Source organism: Podarcis liolepis (genome assembly GCF_965112155.1).
Source record: "Podarcis liolepis genome assembly, chromosome: 4".
NCBI lineage: Eukaryota > Metazoa > Chordata > Lepidosauria > Squamata > Lacertidae > Podarcis > Podarcis liolepis.
This window is the reverse complement of record NC_139558.1, coordinates 79,135,159-79,162,476: the sequence shown is the minus strand read 5'-3', so window position 1 is coordinate 79,162,476 and position 27,318 is coordinate 79,135,159. Positions and strand designations below refer to the sequence as shown.

Below are 27,318 nucleotides of genomic sequence, written 5' to 3'. Positions count from 1 at the left end.
CACTGACTTATCACTATGCATAAAGAGTTTTGCTTCAATGTGGGTGTATGTAACAGCCCCAAACCAAATAAGTCTATCAGGCCTGGCATCACTGCATGGCATAGCTGGGCAAATGCTACATGAATCCCAGCTGGGTTCATAGTTGCTGATGCCTTGCCTGGGTGAGCCCCTTTAAAACAACAACAAAACCTCTTGCCACTAAGAAGGCCAGCAAGAGGCATCAGCAATGGAGTAATCAGTTTAATCTCTCCTCATTAAACAATGAAATGAATGGCTTGCTGCAGCTGCATGGAACTCATCTGAGGGCCAAGCAGATAGGAATAACTATTTTTAAAGGGTGAAGTATCTCAGTGCAAGAAGCTGCTGTCCTAAGAGTAGGGGCTTTAAGATTCCATCTCAGCACTTGTTGCTTGGTGCTGAGATGGAACCCCATGTCACTAGATCTGAAATCTCAGCACTGGCTGCCAGTGAGCTACTGAGCCCAATTCAAGGCATTAAGCACTAGTGCACAAAGCCCTAAATGGCTTAGGACCCAAGTACCCCAAAGAGCATCTTGTCCAATATTAACCATCTCAGGCTTTACCAATGTTAGGAGACCCTGCTGCTGCAGGTAGGTTGCTGCCTTTGATTTGTAACAGCAGTTCCCCACTTATGGGAATGCCCTCCCTGGTGAGGCATGACTGTCTCCATCATTATTAATATTCAGGAGGAATATAAACACATTCCTGTCAACTCGGGCACTTAATGGCTGAAAAATACTACTCCTGGCAAACTTGTAATTATTTGCTGTGAGGATATGTGATTGCTTTTAAATGGTGTTGTTTGTTTGCCACACCCTTTGGGAGGAAGAACAGGATAGAAAGAGAATGAAAGAAATAAGCAAACAACTGCTTTTACACACAGATGCCATATCTTATATGACTAGTTATATATCATGGTTCCTTCCCAGCCACAAATATTTGGCTGATTATGGAGCTTTTTAAATAGAGTTGCATACATATGTATATATATACACACACATATTATATATATATAATTACACACACACACACACACATATACATTTACACACACACACACACACACACACACACATATATATATATATTGTGTATAAAATTACAAATACACACAAAAATTGCAATGGCTAGCATAATCTTCTGTATGTGAGTGAAAGGGAATCCTTTGTTACTTTGCCACAGCTTTACCAACTCACTAAACAACAAAACTGTGAGCTATTTGTAGCGTGTAAGAGTGAAGGGACTTCTACCTCATTAGGAACTGGGATCAGGCATATGAAAAGCATTTTTTTTACACAAGGTCTTTTTTGTTTAACTTTTGCTTAACTCTCTACTCGGCCCCATATTTGACTATTCTGCTTCTTCTTTTGCATTTGGGCACTTGTGCAACATGCTTGCCCAAACATGAATTACAAGGTTTTAAAACATTTGGTTGTTGTTCAGTACACAAATATTAGCTTTGCATTCCATTTTGGAAAGAGGCAGAACAATTGTCTTCGGATATAAATACAGTAGGAATTTCAACATATATTTGAAATGAAAGGCGCTGCTTCAACTATGTAGACAAATTTCCATATTGCTTGATGTACTTGTGATTAGTCATATAGTGGATATCAGAGAATCAATCAAATCAAAAGATGGATAGCCTCCAAGCTTCATATGAATACTAAACACCAGAAAACCCATCCAGTTGAAGCAAAACTGTTTTTGACTGCAATTGATTTAGACAGGACTATGAAGAATAAAGTAGATGAAGGAAGACACTGCATGTCACATGTCATAAACCATTTAAGGCAGCATTCCTAGACTTTACAAGACTTATTTTCCTTGGACCAAAATCACTGGGATGCATGGTTATCTAGGGAGAATACTTGGATGCCACTTAAGTTTTTAAAATAAAGTTTAGTAAGTTTTCATTCCAATTCAGAAATAAACTGGAAGAGAAGCAAGGGCTATTGGTTCAGTGAAAAGCAAAAACAAGTATTTAGTCTGGTCATGAAATCAGAAAGGACACAGAATGTGGGTGACAGACAAATATAGTCAAGGCACACAAATATCTATCCAGGAAAACGTCTTATTCAGGTTATAGTCCCTATACTTTAAAGAAAACACTCAAAACTGGTACATATATGAACAAATCATATTGCAGTCTTAGAAAGAAATCTACTTTTGGCCAGGCTTTCCACATTATAATGGACATTGAAAAGTTTGGTTGGTTCTTAACAACTATTTGCTTTCCTTCTGTTCACACAGCCTGCAGCAAAGCACCATTGCTCTAACACACATTATGACAGCCAACAATGAATTTCATTATCGACTCTCTTCAAAGACACTGCTGTTGACAGATGTTACAAAGTTGGCATTTGAAAAATCAGGAAAACTCCCTTGACACTTATTCCTCTTTGAAGGGCCTGAATTATCTTGGGACCGCCCATCTTCACCTTTTCATTGCTGATGCCACCTCATCATCTATTTAATCAACTCCCTGCCCCCTCCTCACTTCCAAATAACTGAATTGTTTTATTTCACAAGTTACTCCAACATCTGGTACAACTAGCCTGAAGTCTGAGTTTGTCCAGCTAAGAAGTGCTTGGTGTTATCTGCCTATAACACTACAATTGCAGAAAAAATGTCCTTTTCTCAAAAGACTTGAATGGTGACCAAAATGTATTTAAGGTGCTCAACACTACAATATCAATGGGACATGCTTTTAGCAGAACCCATTCCATGCACCGTATACTAAGAAATAAAGCATTTTGAGTTCAATAGCAGATACAGTCCAATTGTTCCTATTTACCAGGAATATTTCCTATTTTCTGAGACTTACCAATACAAATCTGATCTATTCCAGTACAACTTTTAATGGAAAATCCTTAAAATGCCATGTGGAATCACACATTTTAAGAACAACAATAATAATGAAGTGGTCCAAGGGCAGTAGCGTTTTTTCCAAGCACTATACACAGAAAAACATAGACTTGGGAACCAAGTCAATGCATTCACCTTTCATTCATTCTTCATGCCTAGCCAAATAGGAAATGTTGCTGAATGTGTTTTAATTGTAGCTATTCCTTAATTAGAACCAGAGCCAGATCCACTGTGAGAGTAAATATTTCACTAAAACACCAGCCTCACTCCAGGATACTCTAAAGAGCTCAAGGAGGCTAACAGCCCCCCCTTCTTTTCCATATTTCAGCTGGTGCTCAAGGCGTCTGGTCTCTGAATTCTGGAGGCCACCGAATATGCTCAGACATCATCACAGCTGGGATGGGGGGCAGGTTACCCTTTTTAGGATTTAGACATTTTGTAATTCTTACTTCTGCACCCCTCAAGATTCACCAGAGCATCCTATTTTCGACTTGTTCCTCAATAGCCCTGTTTGGACCTGCAGCAAAACATGGCAGTGTTTTTCAACTCCAAGCACAAGAGCTGCTGTTCAGAGTTCCTGCTTGCCCCCTATACCTTCTCCAGGAATTGGGATGTTCCCAGGTTACAACCACCATCCTTCACCATACTGCTGATGAGAACTGGAAGTTAAACAACATCTGGAGGGCCACACCACTGCCACGAGGTATAAGACTTGAAGAAGGCAATTCCATTTCCACCTATGCACAATTTTTTTCCCCAGTTGACGTGTAACTGTTCCATGACTGTTGAGCATATTACTCAACAGCACATTGAGTTGTTGTTTTCTTTGGGGGGTGGGGGTGGGTGGGTTGTTTCATTTTTGCTCTTCTGCAAACCTCAGAATATTCCAGAATATGCTGAAACCACCTCTTCATTACTCAGCTGTTCTGTTTTGACTCCATTTTTTTCATTGCCTGAATTTGCTAATCGAGGAAGTTACAATACTTTGGAACTAGTTGTTCAGTTTATTAAAGGTACAATTAGGTGAGACAATGCAAGGTTTCTCACCTTTTATTTTAAAAACTATGGGACAGGGTGGAAAGTGTGTATGGCAACTGTGTTTTCCCAATATGCTAAATAGAAGCTTCAAGGGGACTTTAAAAGTGTTTTTAAAAATTGTGCCATTAACACTGCTTACTCCAAATCCAATCGAGAGCTAATAAATTCTGTCTTGTTTCATCCAAACCCACCCTGCTTCAGAAAACATGCGTAGTGTATAAAAACACAATTTTTGTTTGGGGCATCTCCCATTATTTGTATTTTATACTTCTTTTCCAGCTTTAATATGCCTAGTTCTTATATAAAGGACCAACCTTGGGATGGTCTGAAAGTACAGTAGCCCACCCAACAGCAAACCACGAGGCAGGCGTTTTGGCAAAAATGATTTGTGATTTAATAAACCATGTTTCAAAATCCTAATAGAGGCTTGGTGCCTTTACAAAGCACGCAACAGCCTGAAATTTAAGAGGGACCTGGGGATGTAGTGACAGAGGATTGACTATATTCAGCTGTTGTAAGAGGGACAGAGCCTGAGTCATAGTCCAGTTGTTCAAATGCATTTTTTTGGGGGGGGGAGCACTCTGTACATACTTTACCCTTGGGCTGATTTATCACAAAGCATGCAATGCACACTATCTGCTGCACATGTTGAATTATATCACAGCCACCCTACCTGATTCAATGCACCCCTGGTTCTCTCAACACCCAGTGGCAACCAAATTACCTTTCTCTAGCCACTCTGTATTTGGATGGGGTACAAAAACAACAACTCCTCAATTAATACATATGTTCCTCACCAGCACTAGGAAATATAGTTTTTCGATGTGGCTGGGTTGTGTTGTTTTTTTTACCTACTCCCAGTGTCCGAATCGCTGGGTACTTATTTTATGAAAACCGACTCTCCTTACAGCTGTCTTAAAGGGCTTTTAGGTTTTTGCAGTTTCACACTGAATGCCTCTCCCTCCCTCCCTCAAGTTTGGGAGAGGGACGACGAGATGGCAGTCTTCGAAAACTGGTCGGGGGAAAGGACCATCAATACCTTTAGAAGAAGAGGAAAGAAGCTGCCATCTATGCACGACAGTCTGGGAACAACATCCCCTTGAGACCAGGGGGAAACCAAACGCAAGCAAACAAAGCAGCTGTGGAGCAGTTCGCACCGAAAAACCCTGCCACCTCCGGCGCTGGGTCGCCGAAACCATCCCAGCCCATCTCGCCATATTGGCGACTCCAAGGGGGTCGCGTGTCGTTCACACAAACAGACACCTTGTGCCACCAGCTTTTGACAGGGAGCGGGGAACCAAGCCAGGCTCGCCCACCTCAGCTTCCTTTCCCTTTTCCCGCAGCTCCCGCCACGTAGAAATGAACGAAAGGGGAGAGCGGCGAGCGCGCGCGCACACGCACACACGACATGAGCGCGCCCCGCTTCTTCCCCTCAGGAGCGACGGTTTCTCTCCCCACCCCGCTCTCAGCCAGCGCCCAGTTGCCTGCGCGCGCATCTCCCCCCACGCCCTCGCGCTCCCCCGACACTAACCGCGTCCCCCTCGAAGCGCGTCTGCGCGCGCGCGCGGCCGCGAACATTTTGCTGACGTAGCCGAAGACTCAACCCACTCCCGCGCTTTGGGCTGGACGGCGCAGCGGCGCCACCTGGCGACCGTCTCCCTTTCTTCCACGCTCCCGTTCCGCCCGTCTTTCCCGCGCACGCGCCCTCCTGTGGGAAGGCGGCGGCGGCGGCCCAGAAACAGCGTTACGTACTGGGGAGAGCGCGCGCACGCCGGCGCCTCGCGGTCACGTGAGGGAGGCAGGGCCGCGGCTCTCGGAGGGGCGGCGGGAAGAGGATGGTTGTCTGCGGAGTTCGATGGACCTCTCTTAAGCGGGAGTTGCTAAATAGAAGCGTTGGGTCCGCGACTCTGTGGCGCCTGGCTGTTGATCAGAATCATGGTGGTTCAAGCCCACCTTGGGACGGCTGATGGCAAGATTCCTGTATTGCAGAGGGTCGGACTAGATGGCACCACGGGGTCCTTCCCTTCTCTACGATTCTATGAAAGTAAAAGGTGTTGAAGGTCCTGAGCTGGTGTGATGGGCTAGGAGGGAGCGCGAAATTGGTTTGGGAAAGTAAAGAGAGAGGGAGCTTAAAATTTTTAACTTGGCAGAGAGCCCCAATTAAATCCTGTGGTACTGTAAATCTGTCCTGTGATCGACGGGTGAAGAGCGACATATTAAATAAATAAATAAATACTAGCAGTAAAACACTTCAGAGGCAGGGATGTGGCTAGCAAGGTCAGAAGAAGGAGGAAGCAGAATCATTTGAAAGAATTCAGTGTGGCAGCAACTGCACTTTGGAACTCCCTCCCTATTGATGCCAAGTGGGCACCTTCACTGTACACTTTTGGGTGCCCGCTAAAAGCATTTTTCTTCAGACAAGCCCACCCAGATGCTTAGGAAGTTGAGGTCATTTTAATCTGTTTTAGTTTTCTCGGATTTTATTGTTTTAGCTTGTAAAATGCTTTTGATGTTTTTTGGGTTTTCCAATCAAACAGTGTATTAAATTTTACGAAATAAATAAAAAAAAGAGTGCTTTGGGGGCTGAGGAATAGTTTGCTGAGGAGGAAAATAACAGCTTTGGAATTGCTAAGAGCCCAGCAGGATCTGAACAAAAACCCATCTAGCCCAACATTCTGGTTTCAAAAGCATGTCATAAAGTCAGGCAACAGGTTTTTTCCTGCTTTTCAGCAACAGGTATTCAGTGACACAGGACACTGAGATCTGCCTATGAAGGCTTTTAGCCATTTATATACCTTTTATCCACAAACAACATTGCTTTTAGAGCCAACCCAGGTAATGGCAGCTAATTCAGAAAATTAATTGTGTCATGTGAAGAAGTACTTAGTTCTGAAATCTACCATCCAGTTTCACTGGGTGATTTATCATTAGGTGTATAGATTTGGGATTGCCCCACCAAGAAAGATATTACTGCTGGGACCTGGTATAGGAAAGAGTGGTATATGCAACAGCAATGTCCCCAACTTTCATCCCAATATTGGAAGGTCTAGCATTGTTAGGCAGTTTGGAAAGGTGAATGGCTTAATTTAGGAAATTGACCTCTGTGTTCTGCAGATCAGTTCTCATAATTACTGTATTTTTCGCCCTATAGGATGCACTGGCCCATAGGACGCACCTAGTTTTTTGGGGGGGAAATCAAGGAAATTTTTTTTATTTCCCCCCCAGGTTTGCACAGCAATCCCCAAGCTAGAAGAGGGAGACGGAGCGCTCCGTCTCCCTCTTCTGCCTTCAGGGACAGCCTCCCTAGCCTCCGTAGGGCAGCGGCTTGCCCCGCTGTCCCCCAGCTTATGGGGCTGGCGATGGGGAGAAGCAAGCTTGCTTCTCCCCCCCCCCCCGCCAGCCTCCAGATCAGGTCGGGGAATAGCGGGGTGGCGGCGCTCCACCTCCCCGCTATCCCCTGAGCTTGTGGACTGCAGGCTGCTAGCCTTGCGAGCCCGCGGGACCTCCCGCCGGGCTTGCAAGGCTTGCGGATAGCTTTCTGAAGCCTGGAGAGCGAGAGGGGTCGGTGCGCACCGACCCCTCTCACTCTCCAGGCTTCATCGAAAGCCTGCATTCACCCCATAGGACGCACACACATTTCCCCTTCATTTTTGGAGGGGAAAAAGTGCGTCCTATAGGGCGAAAAATATGGTAGATAACACACAATTCGGTGCTACTTAGCTGTGGAGGGTAAGAAGGTCGATAATGTGCACTGGGGCTGGCTTAAGAGAGGTCCTTTTGCTAATTCTGCATCACAAACCTTTTGTTCAAGTCATACTTTGCAAGATAGAGAGAACAGGGAAGTGTTACACAGTGGTTCCTGTGAGCTTTTTGAGTACAGTAGTAGATTTCTTGAGAATCTCTAGGATTTACTGAAGTCAGGAGTTAATTATCCAGTAGGTGGCAGTGACAGAGTCTGTGCTGGCTCTGCTACACCATTAAATAGATATTAGATGTATCTTGGTGCAGGGAAGAGTCAATGCAGGGAAAATGATTACATCTGCAATTCTCATCTATAAGGGCAACATGAATAGACTGAAGAAGTTGCATTTTCCTTCAGCTTGGTTGTTGGGGAACAATATTATATCCTTGTTTCTGTTGTTGAACTCTGACTGGCTTGGGTGGGGGGAACATGTAAAAGGTAAAGGTACCCCTGACCATTAGGTCCAGTTGCAGATGACTTGGGTTGCGGCGCTCATCTTGCTCTGTAGGACAAGGGAGCCAGCGTTTGTCTGCTTCCAGGTCACATGGCCACATGACTAAGTCACTTCTGGCAAAACCAGAGCAACACATGGAAACGCCATTTACCTTCCTGCCAGAGTGGTACCTATTTATCTACTTGCACTCTGACGAGCTTTCGAACTGCTAGGTGGGCAGGAGCTGGGACCGAACAACGGGAGCTCACCCCGTTGCGGGGATTCAAATTGCCAACCTTCCGATCGGCAAGCCCTAGGCTCTGTGGTTTAGACCACAGTGCCACCCGCGTCCCTTTTGGGGGGAACATGTAGTAGGGGCTAAATGAAATCACCTGAAGTTACAACAGCAATAATTTTGGCACAAGGAACACTAAGAGCGAAATGTCTGTTGTGATTTCAATTCTCTCTATCCCTTTCTTTGCAAAAGCCCTAAACAAATAGTTGACTTAGGAGTAATAGCTGAATCCTGATTGAGCCATGCTTGGGTTTCGTGCTACATGAATCTATGACAGGTACAATGCAGTTCACCTACATACAAGGTGGTTTGTTTGCGGCATTTGATTAAAAAACCATCAGAACCAATTTAGATTAAATCTAACAAACACTTCATGTGATGTCTGCCAAAGTGCCCAATTCTATGAAACAGTCAATTTTGTAGTAACTATTTTGTTAATGGCTTGGCACTAAAAATATTTAGCTTGAAGGAAAAAGGGGTTGTCGGGGACACTTGAAGCACAGAATTTTTCAAGTCCTCATGAAAAATCATCATTTTAGGGTGAATTTAATCTAATATACACATGCCCGTGTGCAACCTCCCTTAATATATGCACTTTTGTTCTATCTGTATTTTTCTGCACACTTTATCCCAGTATATGCTTTACTTAGCTGCAGAACTGCACTGCGAAATTCAGATAAGTGTGAATTTCAAATGATAGCTGCGTTTTGGTTCTCATATTGTTTCAGAACGTGTGGATTTGGTAGATCCACCTTTAAATGCGACCTGATTCAAATTTCTCCATCATCCCTAGGTGCGGGTCTTTCTGCATCCAGCCCGAAACAGTACTGCCAGCCTCTGCCTGTAAAGTTCTGCTAATGCCACACCACTAGCATGGGGTCCATATTTTGCCTGTGTGGGCCAGCAGAAGTGCAGTTGACGGACTGTCCCAAACTGAACTAGTCCCACCCTTGTCACCTGATGACATCAGGCCCAATTGCTAAGTCAGCTCTAGGCTAGTATAACTGCAGGCTGTTGCCTGCCCACCATGTTCCACCCCAGCTGGTGAATGCAGTGGTGGCTTAGCCCCTGAATGCATCCTACTGTTGCTTAATCGGGATTTGGATTCGTCTGCCAATCAGGAAGCACAGAATAAAGCATTACAACTGTCTATGTAACCTTGCCTTTCTATCATATATAATTTTCTGAGCATGTCTCTTCAGGTGGTTGTTAAATGATTCCTGTTTATTATTGATTCACTGTAACTCTTTTTAGCTTAAGCCCCTTTTCCTGTAAAGCAGTTAGATGAATAAAGTCCGTAATAAATACTGGCATATTTACAGAAACAAGGCAGTAAACGTAGCGTCTCTAAGCAATAACATAGCCCAGCTGCTATGCGAACCTAGTTCAAAATTCTATATCCAGAAGACATCACAAGAAGAGTCCTGATGGATTCAGACGTTAATTATGTTCCCCTAAAGCAGTGATGGCCAAACTTGGCCCTCCAGCTGTTTTGGGACTACAACTCCCATCATCCCTAGCTAACAGGACCAGTGGTCAGGGATTATGGGAACTGTTGTCCTAAAACAGCTGGAGGGCCAAGTTTGGTCACTGCCCTAAAGAGTGACCAGATGCGTATGGGGAACCCACAAGCAATAGCCCTCTGCCACAGTTGTTCCGCAGTGACTACCATTCACTGCCATTCATTGCTTCTGCTGATGGAGTAATGGATGATAGTCAACTAAGATTTACTTTCAGTAACCCGATTAAAATTAATGGACCTAACTAGGCATGCTCATTAATTTCACTGGGTCTGTTCTGAGTAAAACTTAGTTGAATACTAGCTTGGGTTACTGCAACTCACTCTATGTGGGGCTGCCTTCGAAAAGTTATGAAAAATGTCGACTGGCACTAAAAGCTGCAGCCACATTGTTGACTGGGGTTGGTTATAGGGAGCATACGGCTTCCTTATTATGGCAGCTACCAGTCTGTTTCCAGGCAAAATTCAAAGTGGTGGTTATGACCTATAAAGCCCTACAAGGCTTAGGTCCAAGCTATCAGAAATACCATGTTCCCTCATATAAACCTGCCCAATTTCTCAGATCTTCAGGGCAGGGGGACTTATCTCAGTCCTGCCACCCTCAAAGACACGCTTGGTAGGGACATGGAGAGAGGGCCCTCTCAGTGGCTGCTCCCAGATTTTGGAACTCCCAAGAGATGTTAGACTGGCTCCCTGTTTACTGTCCTTCCACTGGCAGGCTCAGCATCAAAACACTGTTGGACAGCTGGTGTATGCTCTTAATGTAAACCCTTTTAGGGGGTAAAAATAAAGCCTTTCTGAACATTTAATTTGGGGGATGGGGACAGAATAGTTATTGGATACCAGAAGGAGCACGGTACTACTGACTTGCAGTTCACGTGGACCAAGAACGAAAAGTGAAGCAATATCTCCTGTTGATAAACTCTCCTTATTTGTTCATCTTGTACAAGGGATATCCTGTTTGCAGCATACTCATTTATGTTTGGTATGCTGGCGATAAGCATCAAGGTCATCACTTAGCATGCCCTTTTGAACAAGGCTTTTAAAAATCTTCCGAAGGAGTTGCAGAGCTTTTAAGCCCCCGCCATCCCACTCAAAATACAGGGACTGGGGGTGGGGAAGAAACTTGTTTTTGTAACTGGTTAACAGAGATTTTAAGTATTCCGGCAGTGTGGTAGAATTTCTGATATAGGAAAATTAAGCTTGTTTATCCTAAACGCTGTACTTTTAATCACATATTGTAGCTCATGTAATATAGAAAATACAAAGTTTGATAACATCATAGAAACTAACTTGCTCGTTGCATTATAAGCTCTCGTAGGCAACTTCATGTACACTGCAGTTACCTCTATATGTTAACTCCTGTTCATCTTCTGTGATCTACTAGTCTTCTACTTGCAGAATCATCTTTAGCATTAAAAAGAATGCTCTAAAAGAGGATTAGACAAATCTGCAGAGGACTGGGTTATTAGTGGCGACTAACTGCAATGGTGTCTATATTCTGTTTTCACTGTCAGAGTCAATGTGCCTCTGAATAACAGTTGCTGGAAACTGCAGGTGAGCAGAGTGCCCTTGCAAACATGTCTCAGTCAGCCTTAGACAGCTCAGTTGGTTAGAGTGGGCCATTCACCTGATCTACCTGGCTAGTCTAAAGTTTCTATGTAATATTTTGTTTCATAGGCAAATATTAGTGCTCTATGCTAATCATATTTAGGAGACGCTTCAGAGTCTAAAAAATAAAAAGGGGACCGATTTAGTTTCAGCAAGGGGACCCAGTGATGGAGCTTCATGCTCCGGCACCAGGAGAGGGGGTGGAAAGCAGTTGGGAGCAGGGCTACTGCACGTCCCGGGGGCATGGTGCCCTGCACGTCCCGGGGGCATGGTGCCCAGCACAGGCGGGGCGGGGGCAGCTGCGATGGCACCCCACCAGGATCATGCTGCCGGGGGTGGTGCGCTCCCCCCGCACTCCTCTTTCTCCGCCAGTGAGGGGACCCCTTCACCTAACCTACAGGGTTTTTTTGTTCATTTGTTTATGTACGTATGATGAGTATATTCCACTTATATAACAAAGTTCTCTGAGCATGTCCTATGAACCTAATGAAAATAAGTTCCAAAATCGCTCGCCATGGTGAGCTGGTGTCATTAGTCCCTGGGTGAAGGGAGGAGCAGACTAGATCTGTCCAGAACTTCGTGTAACAGAAGAGTGTTTAGCATAGCTACTGGCTGTATGTGTAAACAATGGAAATCACATTTTTGCCACTGCATAACTTGTTGACTGGTTCTTTGAGAATGTGATTCATGTGTATAACTTTTATATGGCGTCAGAGCAGCATGAAGTTAAATATTTAAACATCCATCTGGGCAGTATTTGAAAACATTAGCCCAACTTTACATACTTAATTTTATAATTTCAAGATGTGAAAAAATTCAGTTAAACCATTTAAATTTAATTCATAGGGTTCCCCCCTTCTTCTTTTTTGTAATTTTTAAACTCTCCATTGGGACAGATTGCTTATTAACTCCACCCTAAGGCTACAGATTGTGCAATATAATTGCCTCCATGATCTCACCTTCTGTCATTCTTTACTACTTAACTGCATAACTGGACTGAGAAGTAACTGACTGTACTTTTTAAAAAAAAAGTTTGAAAAAGCAGCTTAGTCAGTTTAGATATTTGCCCCTGCATATGTGTTCTGGGGTTTTGTTGTTAGCAAAACACACACCCTCAAATTGTGTACAGTGAAATAAATGTTGTCATGTGTGGGTAATGTAACCTAACTCCCAGTTGTCAGAAAATGTCAAATTTAAGAGAGTGCTTGAGCTAAGGCAGTTTGAAAATCACTCCCATCTAAAATACTGCTTTCTCTTCCTAGGTCAGAAAATATAAAATTATAGATGGGAGCTAAACACTGGAGGGTTCACTGCTTCTTATGCTAAGACTTTTCCTTATTCCTGGTTGGCAACTACTTTTCAACAGGGTCCATACTTGAACTGAGCAAGGACTGGAGGGCCAAAAACATTAGCACAGCCCCCCCAACTCATGCACAAGGTGCATCACAGACAAACAACATTTTAATCCTTTCTTCCCCTAGAATTACTATCAGCAGGGGCTTTGGTGGTACTCTCCTGTTACACGTTACAGGAATCAGGAGCAGGAATTCAGACTGCTTCCCCATCATCACCATCTCTACCCTATAGCATGAAATCATGTTGTCTTACCCGCCGATGCATTTTGCGCTCTTTCAGTTCCTTCTCTTTGGGATTGTTGCCAGCAATGACTGTGAAGACACCTTTATTACTGATGTGACCATCTCTGTTTTGTTTCGTCTGAGAAATGCACGTTTTGTGCAGGCTCTCCAGAGCTGTCCTGCGCTTTGGTAGCTCTGTGAAAACATCTTCGTCCTCCTCCTCCTCTTGATCTTCTGACAAAGAAGCTTCTGTGTTTGTCACCTCGCCAATCTGAATTTTGGAGTTAATCCTGTGCCGTGAAGATCTTAAACGTGAACATGTGCAAGCATTTGACCTGTGTTTTAATTGAATGGTTTCAGGAGCTCTGCCCAGTTTCTTGTCAGAGTTTGGTCTAGGAAGAAACTGGAAAGGGGGCTGGGCTGGATCGTCTGTGGCTTTGTAATTTGAGGAATATAATAATTCTCCATCCAGCTGGTTTTCCTCAGGCTCTCCATCAACATACAGCTGGCCAATAACTTTGGTAAGTTCCAAGGATGTTTCACTGTATGTCAAGTGAGACATAAATGAAGGTCTTGGAGCTGTTTCCAGAAAACGACAATGGATCTCCCCTTCTATTTCTTCTTTTATCTCCTCTGAAGTCTCAAGTGGCTTGTCAGTTTTAGCAGGCCTAGAGTAAGACATCACCTCCTCCTGATCGAATGGCTGCACTTCCATTCCATCAAGTTTAATCCATCAGAGAAGGCCAAACTCCATTTCATTGCTAGACATCTTGTGAAACATTCCTTATGCAGTGAAGTCTTTCATTTATTTATTGGGAGCTACATTCTTTTAGTTACCTGGAGAAGCGCTGCGTGGACATTATCCAAGACTTCTTTGTTCCTGAAATTCAAAGTACTACATTAGAAATGTTACTGCATGTAAGCTCAATCTTAAGATTCAAACCTTCAGGCTTCTTGGTAGACTTTGACCTTGTCATTCGTCCCCCACCAAAAAAGAGAGAAAAGAAATGATAAACAAAGATACATGTATGCTGTGATTCTTCAGAAGAACAGAATATTGTTTAGAACACAGAATTTATCTTCCTGAGAATCTTAGTCTCTTTTGGGCAGTGCCCTATGAAGTGTTAGGCTGTATATACACCATACACATTTAAAGCACATGACTCCCCAAAGAATCCTGGGAACTGTAATTTGTTAAGGGTGATGGGAATTGTAGGTCTGTAAAGGATAAACTACAGTTCCCATGATTCTTTGGGGAAGTCATGTGCTTTAAATGCACGGTGAGTATGTAGCCGTAGACGGATGGGTGGCTGAATAAAGATGGCGCTAGATAATGGTTGGCTGAAGATGAAACGTTTACAAGGTTCCCCTCCTCTTTTTACATGTGCAGCTACAGAGATGTCATGATTTGTTAAACCACAGTTTCCCTCTGATGTCAGAACCAAGAAACTGTGCATTATATACTTCTTACAAGCCAGTATTAGAAACCACAGTATTATCCTGGTTTATTGTAATCCGGGTTTGTAGGAAGTGATTAAACCATAGTTTGCTAGACTGAGCATACTGGGGAAACTGTCGCTGAATAAGCCAGGAAGTTTCTGTAGTCAGGCACATGAGAAGGGAAGGGTTTGCTGGAGGAGGGATTTCTTAAGCTCATTGCTTGTCCCTGCTGCACCAAACCATAGTTTGTTGGACTGGGACTGGCCACTATGCTGTAAACGGTGTTTGCAACAGAAAGCACAATATATGGCCAATTAAGTGTCTTTAAATACCCTCATACACTCCTCAGGAACCTGACCTAGGCTGGTTGTTTCACAACCCACAAAGCATGCAATCTCATGTTTTCTTAACTAAGATAAGCTTAAAGCTTCATTGAAAAAAGATCACAAAAAACTTGTTAAACCCAAAAAGCATAATGCAGTTATCATTGTCTATAAAAAGATAATATGGGGAAATGATTTTGGGTACAGACTTGTCTTCATTTTATTAAAATAATTCTTCCTTTGTAGCCATATTTAATTTAGGAAATATTTTTGACATAGCAAGTAGATCATACAAAATCACAGATTTCTGCAACTGGATGATTACAGTGGTGCCTCGCAAGACGAAATTAATCCGTTCCGCGAGTCTCTTCGTCTTGCGGTTTTTTCGTCTTGTGAAGCACGGCTATTAGCGGCTTAGCGGCTATTAACGGCTTAGCGGCTTTAAGAAAAAGGAAACAAACTCGCAAGAACTCGCAAGACGTTTCGTCTTGCGAAGCAAGCCCATAGGGAAATTCGTCTTGCGGAACGACTCAAAAAACGGAAAACTCTTTCGTCTTGCGCGTTTTTCGTCTTGCGAGGCATTCATCTTGCGAGGTACCACTGTATGTGGCTGCACAAAAATACACAGACATTTATAAGAGCACCTTATTCCGTACATTGAGAATGGCATAAATTGAGGAGTAGAGCCAGTGAAATGAGTTGGACTTAAATTGATCTACAGTGACTATGACTAAGTCAAATAAAACCCAAAGTATTTTTAACTTACCACTCATTTTCTTATTATTCATCTGGTGGTGTGTTTTTTTAAGGGAAAGCATATTTTTTGTTAATTATTGCTTTATGGTTTCTGTAAAGATAATTTTTCTGACAACAGAATCAATGTGTATTGATTACCTGGTACACTTCAGTTGTCGTTTTGCCCTTAAAAGTAAGTACACATCAAGGATTGTTATTTTTTACTTAACCTGCATGCTTGAAGCGAAAGTTAAACCTGGCAGAAGAAACTGCAAATTAACTTTTAACAAATAGAGCTTGCTAGTTCCCACTCATCATTTGATAGTTACTTTTGATTTCTTAAAAATGTTTTTATTGCCCCGCAGAGAAATAAACACGTAGAGAAAATAACCCACAAACCAAGGGACTAGAAATAATGCATCTGTTATGGATATAATTTTACCTGCTCTGTTCTGCAAGACAACGCCAAATTCAATTTTTTCCATGAGTGCAATAGTAGGATTCAGCAGCTGAAAGATCTTCCAAATGTTGAGGCAGAACAGAAAGGGGGAATGAACAGATCCTTAACAAAAGGCATTTCAGATTGCTTGCTGTACAGGAACTCTGTCAACAGAAGTATGTGTGAAAATCCCTGAGGCTAGAAACAGCCTTCTGCAAGCACTGGCCAAGTTATTCTGAGAAAGAAGACAGAAAAGAAGGGGGAAAGGGATGGGAAGCAAGCATGCTTGAAAGGAACAAAAAATCACTTCTAAAAATATAATTGTGATCCGATTCTTCATACTGTCAGGCCATTGCACGACTCCTTTTATCACTTGAAGCACCTGGAGTCAGTTTTCACACTGAATGCATCATTAATGTGTTTCTGTCAGGTTTTGGACGAATGGCTCGGAAATTTCTTTTCATGCAGCACTTTTTACATCTACTCGAACCAGATAAGAAACTAATGCGGTGGAGAGGGGGGGGAGAGGACCCTTTCCCCCACAAACAAATAAAAATGGGAGCTGTGGACATGTTTTTGGTATTGTTTTTGTGGTGCTGACATCATCCAAGAAGCTGTGGATGGAAAAAGCATGCCGCCAGAATTGATTGTGGATATGATCGATAGATTATACCCTTGAAATTACACAGGCCTTGAAACTAGACCGTAGCGGCCTATAATTAATTAGGAGTGGATGCTGCTGGAAAATCTGCTGATTGGAAGGAGCACCTTTAAATATTTCAGGGGGTCCATTGCTGATCCCTGGAGTCTCCTGGTTCTGCTGCTTCTTCTAAGCATATTAAAAAGACGAGAGAAGTGACTGGTTCAGCTAGAATTCTAGAGACCTATGAAGCTGCCTTATACCAAGTCAAACCAGCAATCCATCTATCTCAGTGCTGTCAGCACTGACTGGCAGCAGCTCTCCAGCCTGGTTTCCCAGTCCTACCTGGAGATGTCAGGAATTGAACCCGGATCTTTTGTATGCAAAGCAGTTACCCAACCACTCAACCCTTCCCCAATTCTCCGCTTGGCTTGCCTTCTCCCTCTGGGTGGCAGTGGAGTTTGGGATCAGATAGAAAGAAGGCAAGTGGCTGGGCAGTGGTGAGGTGGAGGGTGGGCCCATAAATATCTCCGGGTGCAGGCATTTTGCTCAGTGGTTCCCCCAAATCTAGAGCCAACACGAGACTTGGCTTTGCCTTTGCACAACGAAAGTCTTCACCCACATTAGACAAAATTTTCCATGTACTTGCTCTTGTCCCCATTTTGTGTGCAATGAAAAAGGTAACATACAGTGGTACCTCGGGTTAAGTACTTACCGTATTTTTTGCACCATAACACTCACTTTTTTCCTCCTAGAAAGTAAGGGGAAATGTCTGTGCGTGTTATGGAGCGAATGCCTACGGGTGGCGGGGGGGATCTGCTGTAGTCGTGAGCAGAGGATCCATGGTTCCCCTTCCTTCCCTCCTCCGTGGCTTGCTTTGAAATAGCAAAGCGGGAGAAGAGCCGCTGAGTGGGGAGGTGAGAGAGACAGAGAGCCTGCTTCTTTAAAGGAGCAAAGCGGGAGAGGAGAGGAGCTGCATACACGAGTGTAAGCGGCTCCTGTCCGGTTGGTTCCTTTAAAGCAAGCAGTCTCTCTGTCCCTCTCTCCTCCCCACTCAGCTTGCTAAATAGCAGCAAAGTTTTTCAGGTCGCTAAGCTGGGGATGAGCGGGGAGGAGGGAGAAAAGCAGAGCCTGCTTGCTTTAAAGGAGCCAAGTGGGAGAGGAGAGGAGCCTTCTCCCCTTATACCCTTCTTCTTCATTATTCGCAGCATCCTTCTCCACCCACCCCACGCGTGCTTCTTTTCCCCTTAAACCCCTTTTCTGCATTATTAGCAGCATCCTTCTCCACAAACCCCACGCGTGCTCCTTGTCCCTTGAGTTCTTTTCCTTCCCTCCCCACTTAAAACGTGGTTACAAAGCACGGATCCACATGGATCCTCAGGATTTTTGCACTGGGTCACCCCAAATTCACCATCAGATCACATAGCATGTCCATGGCTACATCTTGCACCAAAAAAATCATGCACCCACTGTTGCCTGGGGCTGCAGTGGTGCAAAAACGTGGTTACAAAGCATGGATCCACATGGATCCTCAGGATTTTTGCATTGGGCTACTCCAAACTCACTGTCAGATCACATGTCTGTGGCCACAGCATGAACCACAAAAATCATACATCCACTGTTTCGTTTAGAATATTTTTTTTCTTGTTTTCCTCCTCTAAAAACTACGTGCGTGTTATGGTTGGGTGCGTGTTATAGAGCGAAAAATATGGTAATTTGTGCCGGAGGTCCGTTCTTAACCTAAAACTGTTCTTAACCTGAAGCACCACTTTAGCTAATGGGGCCTCCCGCTGCCACTGCGCCACCAGAGCACAATATTTGTTCTCATCCTGAAGCAAAGTTCTTAACCTGAGGTACTATTTCTGGGTTAGCAGAGTCTCTAACCTGAAGCGTATGTAACCTGAAGCGTATGTAACCCGAGGTACCACTGTAGTTGTAAAAAAACCCCACAACAACCGTCAGTTAAAGTAATAACTAGACCTGTCCCTTTTATGTTCTCTTCCGTATTTGGTGATGTCACTTCTGTTCTGCGTTTGGGAGCTAGAACCCCCCCAGGTATTGGCTCTGTGCCTGGAGAGAAGGTGGTTTTCCTGTCACACACAGGTGGCCTGGCTTGCTCCTTTCGCACTGACTGCGAATGGAAGGTAATACTGCAAGGTTATGAGCAGAGTTCAATGGAGAGCCACAATAAGCTGCCTCTGGGCCATCAGTTCACTTCCTACCTTTACATATTCTTTAAATCCCTTTGCCAGAATAAATATGGGGCTCTTAAAGTCTTTCATTCTAGCCTCCTTTGTAGTTTCCCCTCCAAGCTGTTGTCTTTCCTCTCTGCACCGTATTTTGGTTAGTTTTAGGCAAGGCTCACAACCAACGCCTTGTTGGTCTGGGTTGCTGGGTACAAGCTGTGTGATGTCCACCTTCAGGTCTTTAAGCAGCAAACTGACTTCACAGGTGAAAGCCTGCTCTGCACCAAACAACATCTGGCTTAGACCGAATGTGACAATTACAGTTTTATCAGCCTTTGAGGCATATTTCATAATTAATGTCAATGAAGTGCAATACAGAAAAGAGAAATGCCCATCAGCCTAACGTCTTCAGTATTTTTCTCTCCCTTGACAGCGCCTTTAGTAACAGTTTCCAAGTGTGCCTTATCATACTGTTAAGAAAGATGATGTTTCTCATCCTTTTTGATGAAGCTACACTGCGCGCTGCATTCACAGAAGGGATATTCCATATAGCTGACAAGTCATTAATCCAGTGTTGACAGCGAAGCAGGGCAAATTTAATTTATTCCTTGGAGATTTGAGAGTGACTAATCTCAGGTGCTGACCCCAAATGACAAGTGGCAAGAATCCAGTGGCAGTTTTCAATCTGTTAGCAAATACACACACACACACATATATATATTTTAAAAATCAATAACTGTATTTGGTTCTGAATTTGGCTGGGACAGATGTGTATATTCTGTATTTGGCTAGGGTATATTCAGGCTGCTCTGAGCACTTCTGATAGCCTGGATAGCACTCAGCACCTCTGAGCATGTACACAAAGTTGCACACCATCGCTTGGCCCACATGTGACCTAAAAGCAGGAACATGGAGTTGGTGTAAAGCAGCTGTGAAAAGGCAAAATCTGTGTTAGGGATCATTATGAAAAGGATTAGGGAAATAACCACAGCCAATAATATCAGGGGTAGCTGACCCATGGCCTGCAAGCCATTTTTGGTCCCTCAAATGTTTTGGTTTTTGGTGGCCCCTAAAGACCTCTCTAGGGACACTGGTGGCGCTGTGGGTTAAACCACAGAGCCTAGAACTTGCCGATCAGAAGGTCGGAGGTTCGAATCCCCGCGACGGGGTGAGCTCCCGTTGCTCGGTCCCTGCTCCTGCCAATCTAGCAGTTCGAAAGCACGTCAAAGTGCAAGTAGATATTTATACCGCTCCGGCGGGAAGGTAAATAGCGTTTTCGTGCGCTGCTCTGGTTCGCCAGAAGCGGCTTTGTCATGCTGGCCACATGACCTGGAAGCTGTATGCCGGCTCCCTCGGCCAATAAAGTGAGATGAGCGCTGCAACCCCAGAGTCGGTCACACTGGACCTAATGGTCAGGGCTCCTTTTACCTTTTTTAAGACCTCTCTAGATTCTATGGAAGATGTGTACTAAGTTCTAGGAGCATAACACTGTAAACACTGTAAGCACCTGAAGATGATATGGGTTCCCAATTGTGCACACAGACCATATACATGGACTATTCTTTGGATGTAGGCACCATTCCCATCTTCCATTCAAATGGTGGAAGAGCAGCAGAAACAGTAGAAACATCATCTTCTTTCTGTCCATGATCCACATATGTAGTGAGCAGATTCTGAAGGTGTGAGCAGGGCTATTGGTTATCAAGGACCTAGTTTGTCCTATTTGCTTCTATCCTGATGTTTGGTGTTTCTGTCTCCAGCAACAACGTTAAGAAGCCTGGCCTAGAGGCTTTGACTGGACTGCAGTGCCACTAAGCAGGATAACTAAGCAATTCTTTGTTTACCTATGGGACCGCCTCTCCTGGTATGTCCCACAGAGGACCTTACGGTCTTCAAACGAAAACACTTTGGAGGTGCTGGGTTAGGCTGGCCTCAACCAGAGCCAGGGCTTTTTCGGCTGTGGCTCCAATCTCGTAGAACGCTCTGTCACAAGAGACTAGGGCCCTGCGGGACTTGACATCTTTCCGCAGGGCCTGCAAGACAGAGCTGTTCCACCAGGCCTTTGGCCAAGGCACAGCCTGACCCCCTCCTTTGGCAATCCTCACAGGACTGTAGCCCAATGGTTGCCATTAATCTGATTTGAATTGATTTTATAATGAAATGATTTTAGAATGTTGTATCATTTTAATGTTGTTAGCCGCTCTGAGCCCGGCTTTGGTTGGGGAGGGTGGGATATAAATAAAATCTTATTATTTATTATTATTGTTATTCATTTGAGTCAGAATGTTGTCAGGAGGCAACTGTAGTTCTGACCTCCACATGCAATCACTGATGATCCTCTCCATGATGGCTATACTCTTCCACAGCCAAGAGGTAGTATGCTTCTGAATACCAGTTGCTGGAAACTGCAAGAGAGGAGAGTGCTGTTGTGCTTGCGGGCTTCCCAGGGGCATCTGGTTGGCCACCAGGGGAACAGGATGCTAGCCTAGATGGGTCAAAGTCTTGATCCAGCAGGAGTTTGAGAACGGGACATGTTATTGATGGGCAGTTTGGGGGTGGGGAGGACGGAAGATGGATGCCTGGATTCAGTACTCCTTGGGGAAAGTGCTGGCCTGTGAGGAGGGGTGCTTGGCTGTTCTGATGTAAGGAGGGATAGGGGCCACATTTAGAAAACTCAACTCCTTGAACCTATTTAGGCCTAGGGAGAAGCGTTTGGCGGAGTTGCATTGTTGGGGGAATGGCAGAAAACAAAGAAAGGAATCCTAAAAATCCAGATGTGGATTTGTCATATCTGGATTTTTAGGATTTCTTTTTAAAATTCTTGATCCAGTATCGAGAGGATTTGTTGACTATTCTTCATGAAATGCTAGTCAGGGTGGGGCATGCTATTTTCAGTGTGTAGGGCATCTAGCTTCTTCACCCCAAAAATGGAAGGAGTTTCATTTCACAAAAGCAGAGGTGCATTCATGGGAAGGGGATCTTCCTTTCAGCAAGCAACCATGCTGAATACAGCCCATAATGTTCCTGAATAGCAGACAATTTCTATCAATTAATGGAAGAGCAGCACAAGATCTTTTCACCCCACAAAAGGAGAAATTTGGAAGGCCTAATGAAAGAAAATGTCTAAAATGATGTTTTGCATAATTTCAATTATATGCTAGACCTTTCACGTTTACAGTAAAGACCATAATCTCATAAACCAAATATTCATATGCAGACAACCTTCCATTTAAATGAGCCGACTTGATGTACCTTGCATGAACACATTTGTTATAATAATTGTGAGCTAAACTCTAAAATCTTCACTCAGGCAAAATGACTGTTAGGCAAGATTTCAATCTCTTTTTACGCCATTTATGTGTCTGATTTAATAACCTGAATAATCTCTAATTTTGACCATTTTGTTTCCACCAGCCTACTTCATGATTTCTTTTATCTCTATAAGTAGGTGAAGGTTAATCATGGGAAAAGAATATTAATTAACAGTAAACCTTGGAGATGATTTCAGATTGCATCAATATAGAGTATGTGTAGTACCCAAATCAAGAAGTGGCTAAGTGGCTTATGCTGTCACTTGATGATTAAATGTCCGTTTCTCAGAGACTAAATTGAAGTTGAGGAGAGGCAGATTTAAAAATACTTCTGCTTTTGTTTTTAAAGCAGTATTGGGAAGGTGCAATTTGAAGCAAAGGAGGTCAGCGATTCGAATCCCCACGACGTGGTGAGCTTCCGTTGCTCGGTCCCTGCTCCTGCCAACCTAGCAGTTCGAAAGCACGTCAAAGTGCAAGTAGATAAATAGGAACCGCTCCAGCGGGAAGGTAAATAGCATTTCCGTGTGCTGCTCTAGCTCGCCAGAAGCGGCTTAGTCATGCTTGCCACATGGCCCGGAAGCTGTCTGCCGGCTCCCTTGGCCAATAAAGCGAGATGAGCGCCGCAACCCCAGAGTCGGTCACGACTGGACCTAATGGTCAGGGGTCCCTTTACCTTTACCAGGCAGACCCCCACCTCCCCCAGCCCATTTTATTTCTACCAAGCATCCCTGGTAACATGCCTGCTGGTGATAATCTCAGCATGATAGTGAATGATTATTTTTCTCCCATACTTCAAGTTGCAGTTCCAATTCCAGAATATTTTTTTTTAAAATGAACTCTCATGTAATCCAGCCTTACTGTAGTGATAAACAAAAACCTGCTCTGTGGTTAGCCAGCATAAAGATGGTGAAGCATGCTAAAACAAGGGCCAATCCTACTTTTTAACCCATCCTACCAGCTACTGATCTAAGCAATAGACAGGCATGGGTCAAGTCACGTGAGAATTCCTCTACCCAGGACCAGACCTACCATGAGGCAGAGGCAGCAGCCTCAGGCGGCAGCTGCAGAGAGGCAGGGAGTGGACAGAGCTAGGAGTGCCCTGTGGCCTTCCCAGCATCCCTTACACTAGCCTGCTGCCCTCAGTTACAGTGAAAGTCACTGCATTTAACCATTATTGTAGTAAGATTCAACAGTCCAGCTGGCTTCTGTATGTGCCTTGGGGGAGGACGCCATATTGTTCTTCACCTCAGGCGGCAAAATTTATTGAGCCAGCTCTGCTTCTTGCAATACAGTAATGTTCAGATGCAGGATCAGGACAACATGGGGCATCTTTGATGGTCCCAGGCACTCCATCTTCCCCATCTAGGCCTGGAAGACCAAGGGAAAGTGTGTGTGCAATCCATACATTTAAAGGACATCCAACACATACGACTTGCCTCTCACAGAACTGCGATTCCAGTCACCCTTGACAGACTACAGTTCCCAGGATTCTTTGGGAGGAGTCATGCGATTTAATTGGGTCTTGAGTTTATGTGCATCTGCCCTTTGTCTCTTTACTAAGCTGGGGGGAAATGTTATTAGAAATCCTTAACAGCCCGGGAGCTTTCTGCTATTAACAGATCCCTACACTCTGTGTTTGCCCTGTTTAGTTTACCTGTTAACATTTTCCCAATCTCTCAGACAATCAGGTCTGAATTCTAATGCAAAATATTCATGCTAGAACCTGATTATAACCCTGAGCTAAAATCCCAAGTGGCATCAGTCTATGGTATCTGAAAGTATTTGCCAAAAACATGTCAGGACTCCCGCACAGTACAAATCGCCCCATAAATTCTGCACTTACACAACATTAATGACTTCATCGTAAAAGCATGTGTTAAGGATCAAGCAAGTGGAAACGCTCAGTAAATACACCGAATGTTTTACATTGTTACTGGTGGGTGTTCCTTCTGTCTCTTCAACAAGTGTCCCAAGATTAATGCAAGGGCAAGAAGTGTCAGGCAAATTATAACTCTGCAAGTTATTTACGGAACAGAAATCGCCACTCTCCAATTTCCATTCATGAAGTAATTCCATACCACACAACTATCAGACCAAGCTGGCAGAACTGCAGACGTTATTTCAAATTCCCTATTGTTCCATGACGAAGCATATACAAGGTCCATATAAACGAGAGAAAACCCTTTTCCATTTGTGTATTCAAATTGCCTGTTGTCTGTGAGCAATAAAGTAGCACAAAGTGGAAAATGTGCCGCACTAATTATATAGATGTTTTCTTTCTGATGGGTTTCTGAGGTCTACACATGCTCCAAAGCTCTTTCTCTGGCCATCATTTGTACACTTAGCTTCACATGAACACCCAGAGAAGTCAAAGAGATCTGTCTCTGCAAATTTTTGTTTTGCTTGTAGGTTTCTCAGGCACACCTGGGTGGCTGTAGTGGGAAATGGAATGTGGCCTGATCCAACAGAGCTCATCTTACATTTTTAGGGAAAACAAATGTTCCCAAATATATTTTCTTTCAAGTAAGCATGATGGGCAACAATTTTTTTACTTTTTGAATGTTGTCTAGATTTCTACAACTGATTTAGGGTATTTTTGCACTGCTGAATCAGGAAATGGCATCCGTTTCTCTCCATCAGGTCAGGTTTACTGTAAACTGAATGGTGGGCATTGATAAAGGTACTGGAAAGTACACGTAAATTGCTTGTTGCTTCACCATTTTTCAAACTTCAGGGCTTGAACTTCTGTTTCTTGGAACTCCAGGAATGCTCAGCGGCAGGGAGGTCTCTCTTCAGAGTCCAACAGTAGTCAGCCATCATGACTGCGTCCCAGCGACCCTGATGCCTGGTCTCCATCTCTTTCATGTCCTGATGGAATCTCTCCCCCTGCTCGTCACTCCTTGAACCCAGGTTCTCAGGAAACTGGTCCATATGTGAAAATAGGTAGTGCATCTTGACGCTCATGTTGCAGCCCAGGTTTCTGAAAGCAGTCAGCATGTTGTTGACAAGTTCCGCGTAGTTTCTGGCCTTATTGTTGCCAAGAAAGTTCTTCACTACCAGAAAAAATGCCTTCCACGGTTCCAGTTCCACTTCGTTCATTGAGTTTCCGAACTCTGGATCTCTGATGAGCTGACGGATCTGAGGACCGTCAAAGATGCCAGCTTTCAACTTCTCCATGGTCAATCCTGGAAAAGCCTGGCACAAGTAAGTGAAGCAGTCACCATCCTTGTCCAGAGCCTTGGTGAACTGCTTGATTAAGCCGAGCTTGATGTGCAGCGGTGGGAAAAGTATTCTGTCTCTGTCCACCAGAGGGTCATTGATGACGTTCCTTTTTTTGCAAGGCACCAATTCCTCCCGCACAGGCCAGTCCTTCTTCGTGTAATGCTGAGCACGGTCCCTACTATCCCACATGCACAGAAAACATGGGTACTTGGTGAAGCCAGACTGTTGTCCCAACAAAAAGTTCACCATCTTCAGGTCAACATAAATAAACCACTTATGCTGATCATAACCAATTTTCTCCAGCACATACTTCACCGCTTCATAGTTCTCCTTCAGTGTACTCGAGTGAGCCAGGGGTATAGAGGCAAACTGGTTGCCGTTGTGTAGCAGAACACATTTCAGTGATCGCTTGCTGCTGTCAATAAACAGTCTCCAATCTTTGGGTTCGTACTGTAGCACTCCAAGCTTGAGCAGAAGCTGTGCAATATCTGCACAGTACACCAAGTCCTTCTCTTCCGAGAAAAAACAGAGGTTTTATGACTTCAAACTGATCCCTTTTTGACATACCGTATTTTTCGCCCTATAAGACGCACTTTTCCCCCTCCAAAAATGAAGGGGAAATGTGGGTGCGTCCTATGGGGCGAATGCAGGCTTTCGCTGAAGCCTGGAGAGCGAGAGCGGTAGGTGCGCACCGACCCCTCTCGCTCTCCAGGCTTCGCGGACCTCTCCTCAAGCAGCGGGAACGCTCCCGCTGCTTGGGGAGAGTTGCCGGCATCCCGAAGCCTGCGCGCGCTGATCTCAGCGCGTCCAGGCTTCGCGGATCTCTCCCCAAGCAGCGGGAACGTTCCCGCTGCTTGGGGAGAGTTGCCGGCATCCCGGGGGAAGCTCGGGCTGCCCCAGCCCCGCGCATGGGGGGGAAATAATTTTTTTCCCTTTATTTCCCCCCCAAAAAAACTAGGTGCGTCTTATGGGACGGTGCGTCCTATAGGGCGAAAAATACGGTAATCACCCAGAACTATCAGACCTGAATACTTCTTGTCATTAAAATAATCATTTCCAATCAAAACAATTATTCGACATGGCATTTTACCCCCACCAACTTATTCTAAAATGCTCCACAGAAGCATACATGTGAACAAAAACATAAAAAAGACATGTGGCCATAGCTCAAAAACTTGACCTGATTGAGCAAAACCAATGTGATTTTTGGATTCAGCGCATCAGATTCGTCCTAAATCAACTGAAAAAACGCAGACAACAAATTTGTTGTTGACCAGTGAATTGATTTCAGTGGACTGCACTGTTAACCTCAGTCCGTGACCATTTTAGTTGGAAATATGTCATCCACTGATTTCAGTGGAAGGCTTTCAGTCAATGGAATAAAAGGGAACTCATTCCAAGCGAGCATGTATAGGATCGGGATAGACTGTTACACATCTTCACGACATCAGTCTTTTGAGCATTATGTTTCTACAATCCCCATAGAGGCTGTGCAGGCAAAACAGCTTGATGGACTGACCCACGGGTTTTTAACTAGCTGGTTCATCATCAAATATCCTTTGATATCCGTCAACTACAGGTGCTTTATGATAAATTGAATAATTTGGTAATGTATTTAAAGTAAGTAAAATGCTGCATTACAATAAATGAGAAATCTACTAATCCTGTTAGGGGCTAAAGGCAAGGAAAATATCCCTGCATAACTTCCATACATACACAAGTTAGATTTGCTCACCCCAAATGCTGACTCCATTTTGTCAACTTTGACTAATGCTCTGTCTGTGACTAATTGCATCTTGCCCTACTTTTAAATCTAATTTCATCTACTCTCTGAGCCATTTCCAAAGCTCTAACAAAAGAGAGGAATGTTAATGAAACACAATAGTCTACAAATGTATAATTATGCAGTTGTGTATATC

The 27,318-nt window shown here is 44.0% G+C and overlaps 1 protein-coding gene across 2 annotated transcripts in view; it reads right to left on the bottom strand.

Moving 5' to 3' along the window:
* Positions 1-27,318, bottom strand: part of STARD13 (StAR related lipid transfer domain containing 13) — a 242,495-nt gene that overhangs the window by 203,211 nt on the left and 11,966 nt on the right. Inside the window, exon 2 of one of the 2 annotated variants that reach the window (XM_083498861.1) lies at positions 13,135-14,072. In XM_083498861.1, the coding sequence (XP_083354987.1) occupies positions 13,135-13,818 (684 nt within the window). In that variant the 5' untranslated portion in view covers positions 13,819-14,072. The remainder of the gene's footprint in view (positions 1-13,134; positions 14,073-27,318) is intronic. The other variant, XM_083498862.1, reaches the window with a different exon arrangement.